General features: G+C 39.0%; 1 protein-coding gene across 1 annotated transcript; it reads right to left on the bottom strand.

The window, feature by feature from the left end:
• Positions 1-262: 262 nt before the first annotated feature.
• Positions 263-17929, bottom strand: cfap57 (cilia and flagella associated protein 57). The gene is made up of 22 exons (XM_007887091.2): positions 17384-17929; positions 15939-16252; positions 14835-15076; positions 14187-14349; positions 12616-12768; positions 12161-12300; positions 11816-11981; positions 11459-11572; positions 10671-10883; positions 9457-9630; positions 8509-8664; positions 7763-7918; positions 7371-7464; positions 7058-7248; positions 6422-6595; positions 5814-5972; positions 5023-5166; positions 4593-4709; positions 3767-3901; positions 1559-1702; positions 1111-1246; positions 263-751 (listed from the first exon to the last, which is right to left on the bottom strand). Exons 1-22 carry the CDS (start codon positions 17538-17540, stop codon positions 585-587), a joined length of 3609 nt encoding a protein of 1202 aa, XP_007885282.1. The 5' UTR covers positions 17541-17929; the 3' UTR covers positions 263-584.
• Between the last annotated feature and the right edge of the window lie 1022 nt (positions 17930-18951).

Raw genomic sequence — 18951 nt, 5'->3', positions numbered from 1 at the left:
ACAACAGTAAAATCCTGTTAAACATTATGAAATGTCCTCTTGCAGCAAAGTGCACTGTATTAAAGGCAATGATTTTAGTTGACCACAGGAGGGAATGCCCTTCTGCCAATAACAACAAGAAGATTACATTTATATAGTGCCTTCACATCGGGAGGACGTCCCAAGGCGCTGAAAGTAGATTCTTCCTTCTTCCTGGCTGAGTCAGTACCTTCTTTTAATTTTACTTCCTCCACGTAAATAAGCCACAGCTAGATTCTTCCAATGAATTATAATTATCAAATTCCTTTAATCAAGACTAATTTACTTATGATAACAATATGATTTGCTGCCAGGTAATGTACACTGGGACTTAATACACAAAAGGTTTCAGGAAACATGAGAACAAAGTTTAATAGTTTACCCTTAAAACACTAGTCACTGCTTTGGTTTCTAACAGTGTGACGTTGTTCAGAAGAGAAAGGAAGGACAAACTGAGTGACGACAAAGTATCTGTCAGAAATTATGACAATTGTTTGCTTTGTTAAGTAAAGGTGACAGGGTAAACTCATGATGTGCTGTCTTCTTACATATATTCCAAGCAACTTTTACACAACGAGTGAGGTTATCTTTCCAACAGAAGTGGATCGCATATCCTCCTGTTGCTGAATTTGATCCCGAAGACGTTTTATTTCAAGTCGCTGCATTTCAATAATACGTTCTGCCTCTTTCTCAAAATTAAGACGCATTATGCCTCCAGTCCTCGAACAATCATCTGCCCATGGAAAGAGACAAAAAGGTTACATGAGATTACATAGCTCTTTTATCTAGTATACCGATTTTAAGCCATTCCCTCTGTATATCCCTCCCTCTGAAATGAGTTTGAACAGCCTCAATCCAGTTAGTTGTGGGTTTGCAGAATTACATGGAATGAATTGTCATGGAAACAGGCCATTAGGACCAACCGGACAATACCAGAAAAAATAATTAATAAAAAAAGTATAACAATTCTCTTTCAATAATGCACCTGAGAGTAGTTCTTACTACCTGTAAAGTCATAGATAAAATCAACTGCATTATTTAAATCCATTCGACGTTCTGTAGTACACTGTTGGTCAGATTGACGTCTGTTACCTTTGAATTGTAGAGGGCATGGTTTTTTCTTGTTTTTCTTGACTCCAAGAGTTACTTCTAAATCATGTACTTGGATTCGAGCAGCCTTCAGATCATGCCTCAGGTCATTAATTTCCTTAATTAGAATAACGTTTTCCTAAAAAAAAGGACAAGGTTTTGATTCAGAGGTGATGAAACATGAATAAAACAATCACAATGGAGAGTGATTATTATTACAATCCAGATTGTCACGACTATGCAATACTGAAGCACCATCGTTTAGTTAAGGTCCCACCTGCCTATTCTTGTCACTTAGGTAAAGACTTGACGACAATTCTCGAGTGTCGTAATCAATGCTATTCCCTCATCCAGATTTATTCCTCCCCCCAAAAAACTAATTGGTCATCCATCTCATTTCTGTTAGTAGGACATTTAGGTGCAGGTTAAGTGCCACTTTTCTTATCTGTACCTGCATGATGCGGACGTTATCTGTGCGGTGAATCTCTGTGTCCTTCACTAGCTTTTTCTGCAGGGTTGCAATGCTCCTCTCCAAGTGGTCCCTTTGTCGACCAAACTCTCGTTGAATGTCTGCATCAACGACTGCAATTTCAAACTGGGAAAGGGAAAATGGTTAAAAGATAGGCAATGATTTACTCTGCAGTTAAATCAACCACTGTTAAATTATAAGCTCCATAAATTCAAATCATATTTTCTCAGTAAATATTAGAAATAAAATGGAGGCTGTTAAGATTAGCAACGGTGATAAAAAAAAGTTTTCAGCATCAACATGGTAATAATTGATACGGGATACAGTTGATGCTTCCACGGCATTAAAATATTTTCTGGTTTCATTGGCAATTGAATATCCTGAAGACATATGCAAGTTTACGGTACCAATGTTTACACTTGCCCAATGCTTGGGTAGGATAGTATGGTTAGTTTACCTAGAAAAAAATTACTAATATAATACAAACGTGTCTAAAAATGGCGCTTTGAATCAAAATACAAACATTTGAAATGAATATTAATTAATCCTCAGTAAATAATTAATTTTCATATGTAAGAATTCTTCACGTAGTACAGGGGAAAAGTCTGGGAATCCAGGTGAGTGGGCTAGAGATGACAGTGCTGTTTTTTGGGACAGGGGTTACCTCTGGTTCCAAGGGTAGTATATACAGTAGATACATCACTAGTATGTAGGTTTGCACTGCAATGGAGCTCAGTGCTGTGAATGTTACCAATAGGATCACAGTTGCTGAATACATAGTGTTACCAGTGTTCACCTCTTTTGCTCGAGGCTCTGTTCAGCATTAGGCTGGATGTGTAGTTGCCATGACTGTTGCCTGCTCCATTACATCTCTGAAGTTACGGGCAAGTGCTTGGGAAGCTGTGAGCAAACACGCCAGCCTTGGGAGCTGACTTTTGATCTCATTGTCTGGAAATGGTGGGGTGGATTTCACCCTCACCTTTTGTTTCCTAGTGACAGCCTAACTTTTCTTTGCGTCAAAGCCCTTTACGTTGGAATGCTGCTCGCAATTGGCTGCCGCGTTTCACTCACAAAATATACAGTCAATTCACTTTACAGTGTATCCTATGAAGCCCTTTGAGACGTCTTGAAGACGTGATGAGGTGCTATATCAAATGCAAAGATTATTATTAGTATTATTATTATTATTACTGGTCTGCTTGAGTTCACTGGATCTGCAGGTTGGCCATTTGATATCGTTTAGAAATCAGCATCTGGAGAGTAACTCCTTCTGGGTCACAACAATATTTCCCATTTCTCAGGCTCTCCTTGATGGTATTATTTACTTCAGCTTTACTTCCTTTGAATAAGCAATGGTGCCCGCAGCTCCTTAATGTATTGTTCTGGCCGGTTCATGATCTGACAGAAGTCCTTGCTTTGCAGTTAAATAGGAACGTTGAGGAATTTGACATTTCAACTATTCATACCTGGTGTAAATGTCAAGCATTCCAAAGCCAAGCACAGCGCAAGCATTTGCGGAGCAAAGCTCCCTCTACTCTGTTTTTACTGAATCTCAGAAGAGCGCCCTCTCCTGCCAATTTAGTGGCACATTTTGCACCAACTAGGAATTGGGCTGAGATTGTCTGAATACATCGGATTCTTAGAGCCAACACAGGGGAGAGGACTCTTTCATCTTATTGGATTGGACTTGCATTCAAATCCCAGGACATTGTTGTACCAATTCTACCGCCTAAGTGTGTCATTGTCAGAAAAATCCACGATTTGTTCAAGGTCTTCTCATATGTGCATCAACCGAACTCTTAACTCTGAGTCAGAAGGTTGTGGGTTCAAGCCCCAAGTCAGGATTTGGAACTAATGTAATGTCGGCTGACAGTGCTGGGGGTGTGCTGTATTGTAGGAGGAACCGTCCTTCGGATGAGATGTTAAACTGAGTTACCGTCTAATTGTTGGACGTTAAGGATCCAATGGCACTATTTCTGAAGATAAGAGCGATTGTTCCCATGTCCGGGCTAACCATCCTCCGTTATAAAAAAAATTGGCCATTCCCTTCATGGCTGTTTGTGGAACATTGCTGTGCACAAATTAGCTGCTGTGTTTGCCTACAAAATACTCAGTCACTATACAATATATCTTGTGAAGCACATTGAGTCATCTGCTTCTACATAAAGTAACTATAGAAACAGGCCTTACCACATCAGACTGTGGAACATATTTCTCATATAGCTCCCGTACACTTTCCTTCAGCTTCCTTGGCTCTTGGATGAAGGCCACACAATGGTATAGATCAGTTTTAAAACGCTTGATGACGGATTCTACATTCCGCACCTGAAAGCAAAGGAATACGAAATGTAAAGAAAAGTATGAGAGAGGCAAAAAGAGAAACTAAAATTATGTAAAAAAACAAATTGGAATTTATAAAAAATGAGTTTCACATTGTTGTGTGTGTGTGTGTGTGGCTATATAATTGTGTGCAGTACGTGAAGTTTTTCTTACTTTTGTCCTCAAACCTTGCGAATGTGTATTATTTGCTTGTCAACATCTATAGAACAGTTCAGTTCTCTCTTTCTGTGGGTAACTTAATTATGATTATGGAGACATTGTCACCAAATATTGCAGTAGCACAGAGAAGAGAGACTAGAAGCTCTTTGGATATTTTCTCTGGTTTAAAAATGTTCCAAGGTCTAAAAAGCTTAGCTTTGGGGATTCTCTTAATATTTTGCAAAATTCTTGGATTCAATCTTAATTTGAAAGCTATGGTAGTTACCACATTTCTTTGGACTCAAACTTCAGACTATTTATTGTTTTGTATGGCTGAACTGAATCTTTGAATAATGGAATGGAAACTTAAAGCAACAAAAATAACTCAAATGTAGGATAGTTGTAGACAGCATACTAAAACAGAACTTCAATCAGTGTATGTGTGAGAGAGAAACGGATAAAGTAGGTGTGTTTCTATGCGTGGGAGGCAGGAAAAAGAGTGATGATTAAATTCATCTAAATCAATTAAAGTTCTGACCTTTTCCCTCTCTCTGTGCATTTCAGTTTCTGTTGCCTTCAGCTTTTGTTTCAGATCAGTGATGTTAAGTTCCAACTGAGTGTTCTGTTTATGAAATCGCTCTAACTCACGCTCCATCTGTAGACAGACAGTTCATAAGGAAAAAAAATTGATTTGATTACAAAAACTTTCGTAAAAGACGTTTTTTTTCCTACTTTTGTCCTCAAATGTTGTGTACTTTCTTGCTTTTGAACTGCACTTGATAATCCTCTACAAAACTGTAAACATTTCCGGGACCAGCTACAAATGAAAACAATTTCTGGCCTCAGACCTTTAATAATAAATGGACTAAGTAGTGCCATCTTTTATATCATCGTCCATAATAGATATACATGATTGCATTCTGTATGATGCCATCTCTTCCATGCAAGCAACAGGGTACAAAACTCACCTCCTGTATTTGGTCCTTCATTCGTTTTATGTCATTTTCTCGAGGTTCAATCTGTTTTTTCAACTCTTTAATTTTGAAATCCAGAACAAATTTAAACGTCTCCAGTTCTTGGTTTTTTTTCTTGAGATCATAGATGCGTTTTTCCTGCACATGATCAAAATTCCAGGTTTAATTTACAATTGCATCAATGCTATCATTTGAATTCACTTTTCACTGCGGAACATAGAAACTAATTGAATATTTAGAAGTGTTTCTGCAATATTTCTGTTCCTTGAAATCTACCCCATTTATACACTGAGGAAAATCCAAAGCAGACAACATAATGAAGGGAAATGTTTGTGCAAGCTTGTCAAATACATTTTTTTTCATGTTCTGATTCATAAATAGGTTTTGGTTGTCATATTTATTTATATTTATGCCTAATTTCTGTTTCTTTTTCAGAACAAGATCTGTCCATTACACATTTTGCTCCGGTGTCTTGTTCATACATTTAAACAATACACACTGGTTTATTTTCTCCCAGCGACAGCATTTTCGCAAATACAGCAAATTACTGCTTCTCCTCCAATACGTGTTCCGCATTCTTAAAATTATGCAGTATCTTAATATCTGTTTCCTGTGGGTGTTTTCACATTAACATGACAATATAACAACTAATCCTTACTTTCTGCTTCCGGCCTTTTGCACAATTACACATTTTAGTAGCTTACTTGGTTCTATCTTTTGCATTTACCCTTTCTCTCCTTGCCCATTTCCTTTTCTCTTATTCTTCATCTTCTCACACCCCTCACCTTGTCCTGAATGGTTTCATCTCGTTCATGAATTTCTTTCTTCAATCCATGAATTTCTTTCTCCAGGGATCTGATGATTCCTTGCAATTTCTGATGTTCTGTCCTAAGTTTCTCAATCTCTCCCTGCCTGTCTTCAATCTCCTTCTGCAAACTTGTGAACTGTGAAGGAGAAAAACAAAGAGAACAGAGAAATGAAGTGAGTTGGACACTGACAGAAACAAAAAGGAACTGAGATCAGCAGAAGGAAAGAATAGTGATCTCCTCAGAGACATAACATTATAAAATTGTTTCTGAAGAAAATTTGGGGTATGGGCAAATATTGTATACGGACAACTCTATTGTATACGGACAAAGATTTACATTGAGTGAGGTCAAGCCCATCATAGGTTTTGCAATGAAAGGAGTGAAAGGAACATGCTTTGTAACTCATATCAACTTTTCTCAATCAGGATTTTTGGCATTACATAATTCTCCAGTTGCACAATCCTCAGTAAAAATTAATAATTCAAAATAATTTCAAATATTAGTTATGGATCTCCTGACTGGGAGGGTTTATCTTTGTATTAATAGACTCCCCAAGTTTCTCATCCCTGTTTACTTCTTTTTACCTTCTTCTTCATGATTCCGGTTTCTCCTTTTAGACGGAGGTTTGTTTCTCTCTCCTCTCTCAGATTACGCTCGTATTTGATTTTGATATCCTGAATTTCACGGTCACCGTCTTCTTCAATTTGTTTTTTTGTTTCATCAAACTCTCGAAGCTGCTGCCTAGATTCATCATGCAACTAATGGAAAATGAAAGGAAAGGGACATTGGAGCAACATAGTGAACTCAATAGAACGAAGCAATAAAAAAAATGTTGCATTTACATAAGCGCTTTTCACATCGTATGGTGTCTCAAAGTGTTTCACAGAGACTGTGCTGGACATCAAGCTGAGGGCAGTAGGAAGGAAACGAGGTGACAGTGGACAGCGACGGGTAATGTAGCAAAGATGAAGAAAAGTAGTCTTCGTCAGGTACTCTAAGTAACAAAAGAGAGCTGAGGATTAAATAGAACAGCACGATTTTGCACAGTACAAGCAAAGGTACAACAGTTTTAAACTAGGGTATTTTTGCCCAAGTGAAATTAATATTTTGAGAAAAGATATTTAATATTTCAGTTGTGTGGCTTGCGAGTTCTTTTACGCTCCTCAGTTTAATGTTCAACATTTGGGTGCAAATATAGCCAGGTAGTTTTCTGTCAATACCTGTTCAAGCAGCGCTATCTTCTCCTGGAGTTTGGTCTCATAGTACTCAGTTAGCTCTTCTAATGCTTGATTCTTACTCTCACCCATCTCATGCAGTTGCCTCTCGTAATCTTCCTGCATTCGGCTGGATTTGACCTGCAGCTCCTGGTACTTTTCGTACTCCAACATCAGCTTCTGATTGTTTGTAGATTCTGAAAATAGAAGTGAAATGATATTCCTCAGAATTGGAAGGAGCTGATTTCAACTCTGTCTGCACTACTTACTGCACACATGAGAGAGTGCCAAAAAAGCCACTGTGTTTCAAAGTCATTACCTAAATCCTGGACTTCTCTGGCCTGTTTCTCCAGGATGTCCGATACATCTTCCTCATGTTTTAACTCAACCTTCTCTTTGTCAGTTTTCAATACCTGCAATATAACGAGTGATTTATTTGTTTTTGTTTAATTCCACAAAGCTAGAGACAGCTTCGCACACACGGGAGGATATGCCCTCAGACGCTAAACTCGAAACACTCTTGCAGAGAAAACACCTGGAGCTGGAACTCACCATGTGAACACAGCAATAGCACTTGTTTTTAAGAAGAAATAGGCAAAGGTAAATACTGTAGCACAATTTTCGTTAAAAATGGAAGAGATGACGAATATCTTCACGGAAACTGCCCTTGCATTTAAGATAATATCGGAATTGGCTGTTCTTGCTACCCACCTGGTTCTTTGTTTTGAGAGACTCCATTTCCTGGATAAATTTCTCAGTTAACTCTTTGATTTTCTCATTGTAGTTCATATCCTTCAGTCGGAGTTGGTATTCATTCTCCATTTTCAATTCCTCAACACGAGTTTTCAACTCCAACATGAGTTGGTTCTGTGAAAAAAGACAAGAGTCAATTTCCTTTCATTATTTTAACCTTCTCTAACTACTGTGGAACGATAAAGGAGAGATTAGAAAGATTAACGGTCTACTGAAAGGCCTATACTTTGTCCCACCTTCAAAATGGGTGTTTTAGGTGCAGTGGCAACATGTTCCTGAGAGTGAGCGGAGGTGTGAGATGGCAAAACTGTTGACCTCCACCCCCTCCTCCTTCCCCTCTAACCTGGAGGCACATACCCTGGGGAGTCTACTTCTCTTTCCCTCTCACACAGGCATGGGAGGCAATGAGGATGAATGTGATGTAATATTCTAACACAATTATTATGAATATTCTAATATAGCAGTTTACCGTGCACTTTCTCAGGATAAATAATGAAAAACCACTGGTTTCATATTGCTGTAATATAAACTCAGGAAGTGTGAAGCAATTAAAAATACCTAACAGCATTGGACAAAGCTCTGAGCAGAATCGTAGTTGTGCATAAGATGAGCAGTCCTCTCAGCCCTGATCTAAAGTCTCAGCCCTGAACAGCCTCTAGCTAAGTGTGTGCATTTCTCTGATTCTAAGATCCACGGAACTTTACTTTTTCTTCCAAATCAGATTTTGTGATCAAAATTTCCTCTGCATATCCAATTTCCTTTTCTCGTTTCAGTCCCCGGCCCTCAACAATCTTCCAGATAATAAGGCACGCGTCTTCTGAAACAGTCAGCAAGTATTGGTCATCATAGGTAATGGCCATCTGGAGAGAGAAAACTCAGTAAGAACTGGCAATCGAAAGGCAAAACCTAAAAATGTTTAAAGGTACGGAACTCTGCTCACAGAAATAGGGTCAGAATTGCAACATTAAAATGTTTAAGCAAGACTAGGGAATGGATGAATTCTTCCTCTTCTTGTCTTGTCCTTTAATTAAGATAATTAATTAAAAAGTCATTTATCTCGAATCCAAACCTTTAATTAAGATAATTAATTAAAGGTTTGGGTTCGAGATAAATGATTTTCTTGAATGATGATCCGTGGCAGTTTATCATCCTCATTGGTTTCAATAAGGTAACATCAATGGAATACTTTCCAGTTTTTAATACCATGATAGTATTATGAATTTACAGAGCGGTCTGATGCAGAGTAAAGCTACCAACAACTCTACCCAAATCAATGCGTCTTGACCCCATCCTTAAAATAGCACTCTTTGAAATACCAACGTGGCATTTCCTTCTTCACCGAAGAACACTGTTAGGAAACTTACACAGGTTTTCCTATTAAAAATGAGTTCGAGAAAAATGTGAGCAAAAACTTCGGAGCAGAATGAAAGTTGACCTTGGAGTAAGCTGGGAACACTTGCTCTATTACTACCCAATTTGTGGACAGTGAGCTGGAACATAAGGGGATACAATCAACTGCTGTTTCCATTCCCATCAATATATCATCCATTAGTTACGGAAAGCAAGGAGTGATATATGAAGAAGGCTACAAAAATGAGCAACTGTAACTAACTCAAATTGAATGTCAAAGAGCACTCTAGCAGTTAGCATACCTTAACTATGGGTCCAGCATGTGCCTGATACTCATTCCAATCCCTCTGGATAGATAGTGGGATTTTCATGCATCTGATCGTTCCACCAGAAGTGCCTGTAAACAGCATTCGTCCAGAACGAGACATTATAACGCAGCTATATACAACATCATTTGATGGAACTTCTCGAAGAATCTAGGTGGCGGGAAAAAAAATCAAAATGATTTAAGAAGTTTCTAGCACAGACGAGCTCTTAATCTGCAAAGGCTGAGGATTAATGATGATGAAACCTGTTTTTGATAGCATCGCAGTGGTGCCATAAATTTCCATGATTCTATGATACACATAATTACACATTATTATGTTACAGAGGGTAATTTAAGCGTGGCAAGTGATATGAATACAATCATACATAATATTATATAACAGAGTTTGTATAAATAGTGCTTATTGTTAGGTTTATCAAATGAATATGAAAAACATAGAATTGGAGGGAAAGTGTGGCACCAGTAAATGTAAATTTTCTTTAACACAAACAAAGTGACTCATCAGAGAGAATACTCTCCAGGCAGATTTGTTCATGCTAATCAGGAAAAAGGGCAAATCATATTTTGTTCTGTGGATCAGAACATTCTTTAGCATTTTTTTTTCATTTTGTTTAAGTTCTGCATTTGCAGATATGCTACAATTTATAAAGATAACAGAAACTACTAACGGAAAGAGATGGATTCAAAATTGGCTGAAGGTTAGGAAGCAATACAATACAATTTATACTTATATAGTGTACTTTCAGGTGAGCGGGATGTCACAAAGTGCTTGAATCGTTGGCTGAGATGACTAAAAGCACTGGCAACAAGACCTTTTGGATATACTGAGACAACAGAACACAAGAACATAGGTTTAAGATTGCAAAGGGCATTTTCAGGACAGACACACAAAGTATTTCTTTATCCAAAGGGTAGTCAGCGCTTTGGGATGTCCTCCCGACTTGAAAGGCGCGCTATAAATGTAATTTTGTTGTTGTTGTCGTCAATCACTGGATTGAGAAGGATTTAAAAAAACAGCTTGATGTTCTAATCAGAGCACAGTTGGTGGTGGAATTGGAGGATTTAACAACAGGTGGAAGGCATGGTAAAACATGTCTGTGTATATATATATTGCTTCCCGATTTGATAATGTTAAGTACTAATAATCCAAAGGCTATGAGGGATTGCTCTTCACAGCATCCTACAAACCTGGGAGTCGGAAATTTCTTTCAGAGTTCGATCGGAACCCACTGCAAATATAATTTTCCCATCTGTTGAGACGCACACTCCATTGTAACTACAGGATTTCAGCACACACTCAGATTCTCGTTTTCCAGTCAGTGTATTCCACTCATAGACTGCACCATCCATGCCACAGGAAATAATTTTGCTGTCATCAATGCTCCAAACAATGCAGCGAACCTTTACATGGGAAGAACAGCGGAATATAATAATAATCTTTGCATTTGATATCGTGCCTTATCACGGTTTTCCAGATATCTCAGAGTGCTTCACAGAATACATTGTAATGTGAATTGACTGTATACTTTGTGGCTGAAATATCAATGTATAATCCCCACATACCATTATCCATTTTATAAGAACGTGTGAATTTATCTATTTTTGTTGATGTATTCATAAAAATGTTATAAAAGGATTGGTAGTATTTGGAATTCATTACAAGAAGTAACTAGGGACTGGATCAATATAATCATTCAAAAAAGGGAACTGGATAAACTCATAGACAATAACAAAATTAAAGAATATGGGGAAAAAAGATGGAAAATTGGATTAAATAAAAATAGAGTGATTTAGCCTTAGAGGCAGTAATGACAAATGGTCTCCTGGGCTGAACAATTCTGTGTTTCTATTAATTTATGCTTGTTCATAAATATGAAATTACCAATATCCATGTAATGTAGCAGCTGATGGGCTGAGAGCAAAAGGAAAATAACAGATGAACAAAATAACTGATTCAAATATTCTCCAAATCTCACCTTTCCATTGTGACCCTTAAGATTAACAATATTTTCAAACGTCGTTGTGGCAAAAATGTGAATGACATTTCCATTTACTGTCGCAAATAGGTGACCACCGTTGCTAAAGGAACACTGGAGGAACAAAACTTTATCTTTAGAACAACAACAACTTTTATATTAGCATTTATATAGCTATTGTGGCTTTAGAAGTCATGTTATTACAAGCACAATTTTTGGCGTTTGAATATCTGATAATGCAAATACAGAGCATTCAGAGTCATAGCAATCCAGGCCCATACAAGTGACAGAGTAGTTTCAAAGTATTGGTATGGCTAAACTAAGCTAGGAAATAGGGACAGAATATGGAACGCTCACCTCTCTACAGCTTCGAACTGTGAACTCTTTGAAGCTTCGAATATCATCAATCAGAAGATTCATGAGTCGCAACTTGTCGGAGAATCCAACGAGAATGTACAGACCAGATGGATGCACAGCAATACTGTACGCTTCCTCCTGAAACTCCTTATAAAGATCTAAAGAACTGGAAGAAAATAAGATGGACAAGAAAACAATGGACAAGAAATGTAAGTTTATGACAAACTCAAATGAATTTAAGTTTTACCAGAATGCATAATTACAAACAAATGAGCATTTTTCACCGAAATAGCTTCAATTTAATATGGAAGTTTGTTAAAAAAATATATAGTGCAATAACTGTACTTAGTCTCATAGTTCCAGATACGAACAGATCGGTCCACAGAGCAGGTCCCAATGATAGGTTTTCTGATGCAGATTCCCAAGCCTGTGATTGCACTGGAGTGGAAGGATTGACAGAGAATCTCAAAGTGCGTTGGTTCATTCTGTTGATAATTTCACAAAAATTATATTAAAAAATACAAGTAGAATGCATGGACAAACACCAGTATAATGTTTGCCAGGATTAGTTCATAAAACATATGAAAACGCAGCAACATTAGAGTTGGTTCCGTTTTTAAAACAAACTAATAAATGCAAAAGTTATCAATATTCAATTGCATAAAAGAGACACACATTTTAAATTCTATGCATCTTAGAATAATACAGCTCTTGTGCTGTGATGTTCCATCAATTTTGTTTTGAATTTGCTTTGATTTTGGAACTATTCTTAGATTCCTCTCTCTTTGATCATTGCTTACCTTGGTCATTTCAGTAGAAGACAGAATAATGCTGTACAATTGATTCTTATTGGTGGTAGCAATTAGCGTCTCTTCCGATGGACTAATAGACAAAGTTACAATCTCTTGCTGTTCTGATAGGGTTGGATCTGTGCTGAATATATCCTGTGGGATCTGATGGGAAAGATTAATCAAGGCTTCAGACAAAAGTGTGGTGATGGTGTGGAAGGAAACCTCCTTTCATATTGGAAAGTAGATGAAGCCAGGGTGAGATTGCAAACTCAGTACATGGGAAATTATTCCACAGTGATGATTTGAAATACATTGGAAAGAAACTAAGGTTGCACACCTTTGCTGGAAGGGTATTAAGAAGACTGTGATTAAGTGCAGAGATGATTTTAAAAAGACACATTTTTTAGTTCTTTTCTCGAGGCCAATGATCAACCACTAAGGAGTGAACCACTAAGGTTTTCTTCTGGTGAACCATGACAGCTGTTATATGAACATAAAATAAGTTGGAGAAGGAGAGAAATCAGCAATCTGCATGATCTACCATCTGTGGAGACCTATAGCTCAGTGGTTGGATCGCTCGCCAGGTAAGCAAGAGACTGGGGTTCGATTCCCAGCAGGGCAAAACCTCAGGCATGTTTCCTTACTTCACGCGCTTCTGTTTATCTAGCAGTATGTAGGAACCCAGTTGTTAGTCAATTGGTGGGTTGCTTTTCCGGGGGTAATAATTCCTTCAAAAAAAAATAAAAAATTGGTCACTTCAATCCACGATTGTTTGTGGGACACTGCTGTGTGTAATTGGCTGCCGCATTTTGCCCACAAAATACACAGTCAATTCACTTTTACAGTGTATTCTGTGAAGCTCTTTGAGACGTCTCGAAGATGTGATAAGGCGCTATATCAAATGCAAGGATTATTGTTTATTTATTATTTCTCAGTCTTCACCACCGAGAATGGTGTTGAGGGGTCTGCTTTAATCATTGGACTGGATATTTGACCACTTCTTTCTTTATCTTCAACAACAACAAAATTATATTTGTATAACGCCCCTCACGTTAGGAGGACGTCCCAAGGCGCTGGACAATCAATGTTTTGGACCCGAGCTGGGGGTCGAGATTGGGGAGGGTGGAGGGCAGGGTGGGGGCAAAGTGGCAGAAGGCCCGCCCGCCAATGGTGGTGTGGACGGGGCAGAGGACGTGAAGCAGGCCGGAGCCCGCTGAGGGGAGGGAGCGGGCAGGTTGGTAGGGGATTAGGAGGCCACAGAGCACTTCAGTATTGTGAGTGATTATTTTTCCCATCCATTAGTCGAGTAGCCATGTTAACGCCAACATTTCTACCGTTACAGATATGCACACCCCATCATGGTTGGCCGAAATAGGTATCTTCAATCTCTAATCATCAAATTGCATATTTAACTTCTAAAATTCAGCGTAAGGCAATATCTTCCACTTGTCAATGGGCCCCACTGAAATAAACAGCTTGCTGCCTTCAAGGTCGAATCCATCGATGGCAGGTTAATGCCTTGAACACACCTGACCTGTGTATTTTAAGCAGTTCTGCCTCATCCAGTCACTGAAACTCACCCTAATTTCTCTGGTTTTCTTATAGGTATCCTTCTCATCTCCTTTTTCAAACTGATACACAGTTGCAGGCCCAGCAGCACACAGGAAACCTTTGGAATACGCAGCTATAGCAGTGACTCTGGGATTGCTAACTTGAGCGAGATGCATCATGAAGTTATGCTGCCTGTCAGGTACACAAGCCAACAATATTATTTAAGAGTAAAGTTTTTTTTCTTCCCTAACCGCAATATTTCTGCGACACGAGAGAAAAACGATGAACCATTCATTCAGAGTGAAGTCAACTTTTAGGAGTGCTTTATTGCTTCGGATAGTTTAAGTGATTTTTAAAAATGTATAACTCCAATTTGCACGAATTATTTAATTTGGATACGAAAACAGATCTGTTAAATTTATGGACTCATTTAATTCCTGAGGTTTAAGATCTTCTGCCAGCTCACTTAAACTCTAAGTGCAAGTGTAACAACTAAAATGTTACATTAATATTTTTTACATAATTTTTACTTAGTGTATACTGAACACCCTGGTTACTTAATTTACCAGTGAAAAATTAAATTTCATACCTCGCAATATTAATTTAACACATTGCTTTGAATTCTGAAAATCCAGTAGAATCTAGTTCTTTATGCCTAATCAAACAAGTATTCATACCTTTGAAACTCTGCAATATTGAACTCCCAGCGCATATCAGCTGACTCAAACAGGCAAACTCTTCCAGTATCAGTGCCAGCAATAATGCGATCCTCAGCCACCCAAACATGTGAGAGGTAGTGTTGTGGCTCCAATTTTTGGAAATTGATCTGCTTGAAAGTTCCCTCAGCATAGCGGAATAGTTTGAAAATGCTATCCCCAATCACGCAGATCTGTGTGCCATCATGGGGGTTAAAAGAGACCTGAAACAAAAATCACAAACTAGTGAATGCCAAACATATTCATGGGGTCGTAGAATGAGGCTGTAGGGAACCTATCACCATGACATATTGTGTTAACACTGTGTATATAGCTATAAATTGTTGGAGGTACTGTTCTTCATTGTAATAATGAAGTCCAATAGGGATTGTATGCTTTGCAGCTTTATGTACAATAATAAAGAATCCAGTGCTGCTAGTTCTATAGGACCACAGGATTGCTATTTGGACAACATCATTAATAAAACCCTAAAAGTACATTGTAATACTTAACTTGTAATCTAAGAGGATATTTTAATAGGGCATTTTCTTGGAAGCTTTACTTGTGATTATTCATCTTTTTCAAGAGATCAAGAAAATTGTTGAAAGTATTGGACACAAATCTATAAATTATGGAAGAAGGATGTTAAGATGAACAAATGGCCATGTTATTGTTACTGTATTCCTATTTAAATTTATGGATTCCTATCATTTTATAAATATTTTAATACATTGGAACAATTTGGAATTGCTTTCATTTTGTGCACTTTTACAAGTTAGATGCAGTAGCCACACACATTGTTTTAAAAACAAATCACTGAAATTCACAAGAAATCGTAATGTTTCATAAATTCCGCACTTCCAACTCAATTGTTACCACCACTTAAATTTTGTACCAATATTGGCACTTTTTCTTAAACAAATGAATGGCTACACATGATTCAGAATTATTATATTTTCCTTCTGAAATAAACTAAAAGAATATTTTAGAAGTTCAGAATCTGCCTTCAGTCTGAATTAATAGTCGATATTCTGAAGAATTGCAAATGAAAAAGGCTGGTATTGCAGTGTCACCATGGTAGATTACCTGATAAACAGGGTTACTCTGGATAGTAGTCTTGATAACGCACATTAATTTTTGTTTCTTCCACATCCAGTAGACCAGATTCCAATCAGGATCTCCAGACTCCGCAATTATATATTTGGAGTCTGGTGAGAAGGCCAGACTGACAAACTCCTGTGCCTGAAGTTCGTTCATGCTGAGGACCTTTCTTTTTCTGCTTTGATCAGGCTGCAAATCATAGATTGTGATTGTGGCCCTTTCACCTTTTTCGGAAATGGCCAAATATCGTCGATTTGGACTTATGGCAAGGGCTTGCATTCCATGGCTTCTTTCAGTTCCTGAATTCAACAACGCAAGAAATAGTCAGTCGCTGTTTCTAAAATCTGTAGTCATGCTTTGCATGATTCAGTGTAGGATCTAATGTAAACGGCACGCACTCTCAACTCCACGCAGAGGTTAGGCCGGAAGGTTTCAAAGCTCTATTGTTGTTCCCATAGTGATTGGGAGTATTAGTGCAGACAAAAATAGGATAGGGACTTAATTGGTATCCTGCGAAGCAGTGCTCGAACACTGGCTGAGGAGGGAATTGCTGTCAAACAAAAAAAAAATCGTGTCTCCTAGTCGGAATCTAAGATGGCATTAAGAAAATAATTTGGGACTAAATTAACATGGGGGGTGGGTGGCGGGGAGGGAGCGGGGAAATGGTCTAATCCAGCGGTGGCTAACCCGTGACCTGTGGCAATAAACATGCATACAGGACATTGATTTAATGTCTCATCCAAAGGATAGCATCTCAGACAATGCATGGATTCCCCCCCAGCATTGCACCAGAGGATCAGCCGAGACTGAGCTCTAAAGACCTGATGTGAGACAAGAAACCTCAGCCTTGTTAATCAGAGGTGAGAGTGCTACCAACTGAGTCAGGGGCTGGGAAATTATTGTGAGGGTTTTCAGACCAGGGTCACAAGTATTTACAGTATAATGAAGGATTCTAATATTTTACAGCAAGATAATCAGAAAACTAAGAGCTATGAAATAAGCTTGTGATCTCAAAGAATTGGAAATATCTGGTTACATCACAGGCATTGATATTAATGTGATGTGTTGATCTATTGCAGACTTAAATAACACCTAGTAAATCCAGTACTGCGTGCCTTATTTTTTAATGTTATTCACTTATCACAGATTAAAGATTCTCTGTCTAGTGTTGTGCCAGATTCTCATCATCTTAACTCACTTTGAACACAGCGGTATCTGGCTCTGTGATAAGTTGAGCTTTTTAATTTTATTTGTACACAGTAATTTGGTGTACTGTTGAGACGTCAGTGAAACCAAAAGGAATCCAATGGCCAACAAAAAAAGTGCAGGCTGACGTTTTCAGCACTTGAAACATTAACATTTAGCCTTATATTAAATAATGGTTCTACCCCCCACCCACCCCACCCCCCTCACTGGAGGGAACCACTTACCTGGGATGAATTTCTGCCATTTCTGGTCGATGTTGTAACGTATGCAGGTGTTCCCAGCAGGGTAGATTATTGTTTGTTCGTCCAAATAAATAATGTTATTTGTGACAGAGGCATGAAGCCCAAAAATGTGATGAGGCTGAGCTACTGGGACAGCCATGTTACACTACCAGGGCAGGACAGTCTGTACTCCTCTCTCTACACAAGCAATCTGAGAGTTTGTCTGCACTGTAACACAGTGTTTGACTGTGTGTGTGTGTGTGTATCTCTCTCTCTCTCTCTCTATCTATCTATCTATCTATCAATCACTGCATGTGTGCTGCTTGTAGTGATCATACACTATACTGGTCTGCCTCTGTTACACACGTGTGTGTCCAGTGTCTAACATCAAATTTCTGGTTATGCCTCTAACACAAACACACACACACCAGCTGAGGCTCTCTCGAAAACACGTTACACCTTTAATGTTAGTCTCTAACTGACACTCTACACTCACACATTGTGCTGCATCTCTCTAACCCTCTACCTCTCTCTCTCTCTAACCCTCTACACTGTACCTCTCTCTCTCTCTAACCCTCTACACTGTACCTCTCTCTCTCTAACCCTCTACACTGTACCTCTCTCTCTCTAACCCTCTACACTGTACCTCTCTCTCTCTAACCCTCTACACTGTACCCTCTCTCCTCTCTCTAACCCTCTACACTGTACCTCTCTCTCTCTAACCCTCTACACTGTACCTCTCTCTCTCTAACCCTCTACACTGTACCTCTCTAACCCTCTACACTGTACCTCTCTCTAACCCTCTACACTGTACCTCTCTCTCTCTAACCCTCTACACTGTACCCCTCTCTCTCTAACCCTCTACACTGTACCTCTCTCTCTCTAACCCTCTACACTGTACCCCTCTCTCTAACCCTCTACACTGTACCTCTCTCTCTCTAACCCTCTACACTGTACCTCTCTCTCTCTAACCCTCTACACTGTACCCCTCTCTCTCTCTCTAACCCTCTACACTGTACCTCCCTCTCTCTCTAACCCTCTACACTGTACCTCCCTCTCTCTCTAACCCTCTACACTGTACCCCTCTCTCTCTAACCCTCTACACTGTACCCCTCTCTCTCTAACCCTCTACACTGTACCACTCTCTAACCCTCTACACTGTACCACTCTCTAACCCTCTACACTGTACCACTCTCTAACCCTCTACACTGTACCACTCTCTAACCCTCTACACTGTACCTCTCTCTAACCCTCTACACTGTACCTCTCTCTAACCCTCTACACTATACCTCTCTCTCTCTAACCCTCTACACTGTACCCCTCTCTCTCTCTCTAACCCTCTACACTGTACCTCTCTCTCTCCCCTCGGTGTGTGTGTGTGTGTGTGTGTGTCACAGTCTGGGGTGGGGTGGGGGGGGAGTGAGGGGGGGAGAGAGCGGTGGTGAGAGGTTTGATGTCCCAACTCCCAGGTCAGATTTCCTCCATTGAAACTCGCGTCCGTCCGTCCCCCTCCCCACCCCCTCCCCACCGGTAAATACCGCCGTAACCATGGAGACGGACCGACCGGAAGC

Source organism: Callorhinchus milii, unplaced genomic scaffold (assembly GCF_018977255.1).
Source record: "Callorhinchus milii isolate IMCB2004 unplaced genomic scaffold, IMCB_Cmil_1.0 Scaffold5, whole genome shotgun sequence".
Lineage (NCBI taxonomy): Eukaryota > Metazoa > Chordata > Chondrichthyes > Chimaeriformes > Callorhinchidae > Callorhinchus > Callorhinchus milii.
This window is presented reverse-complemented; position numbering and strand designations above follow the sequence as displayed.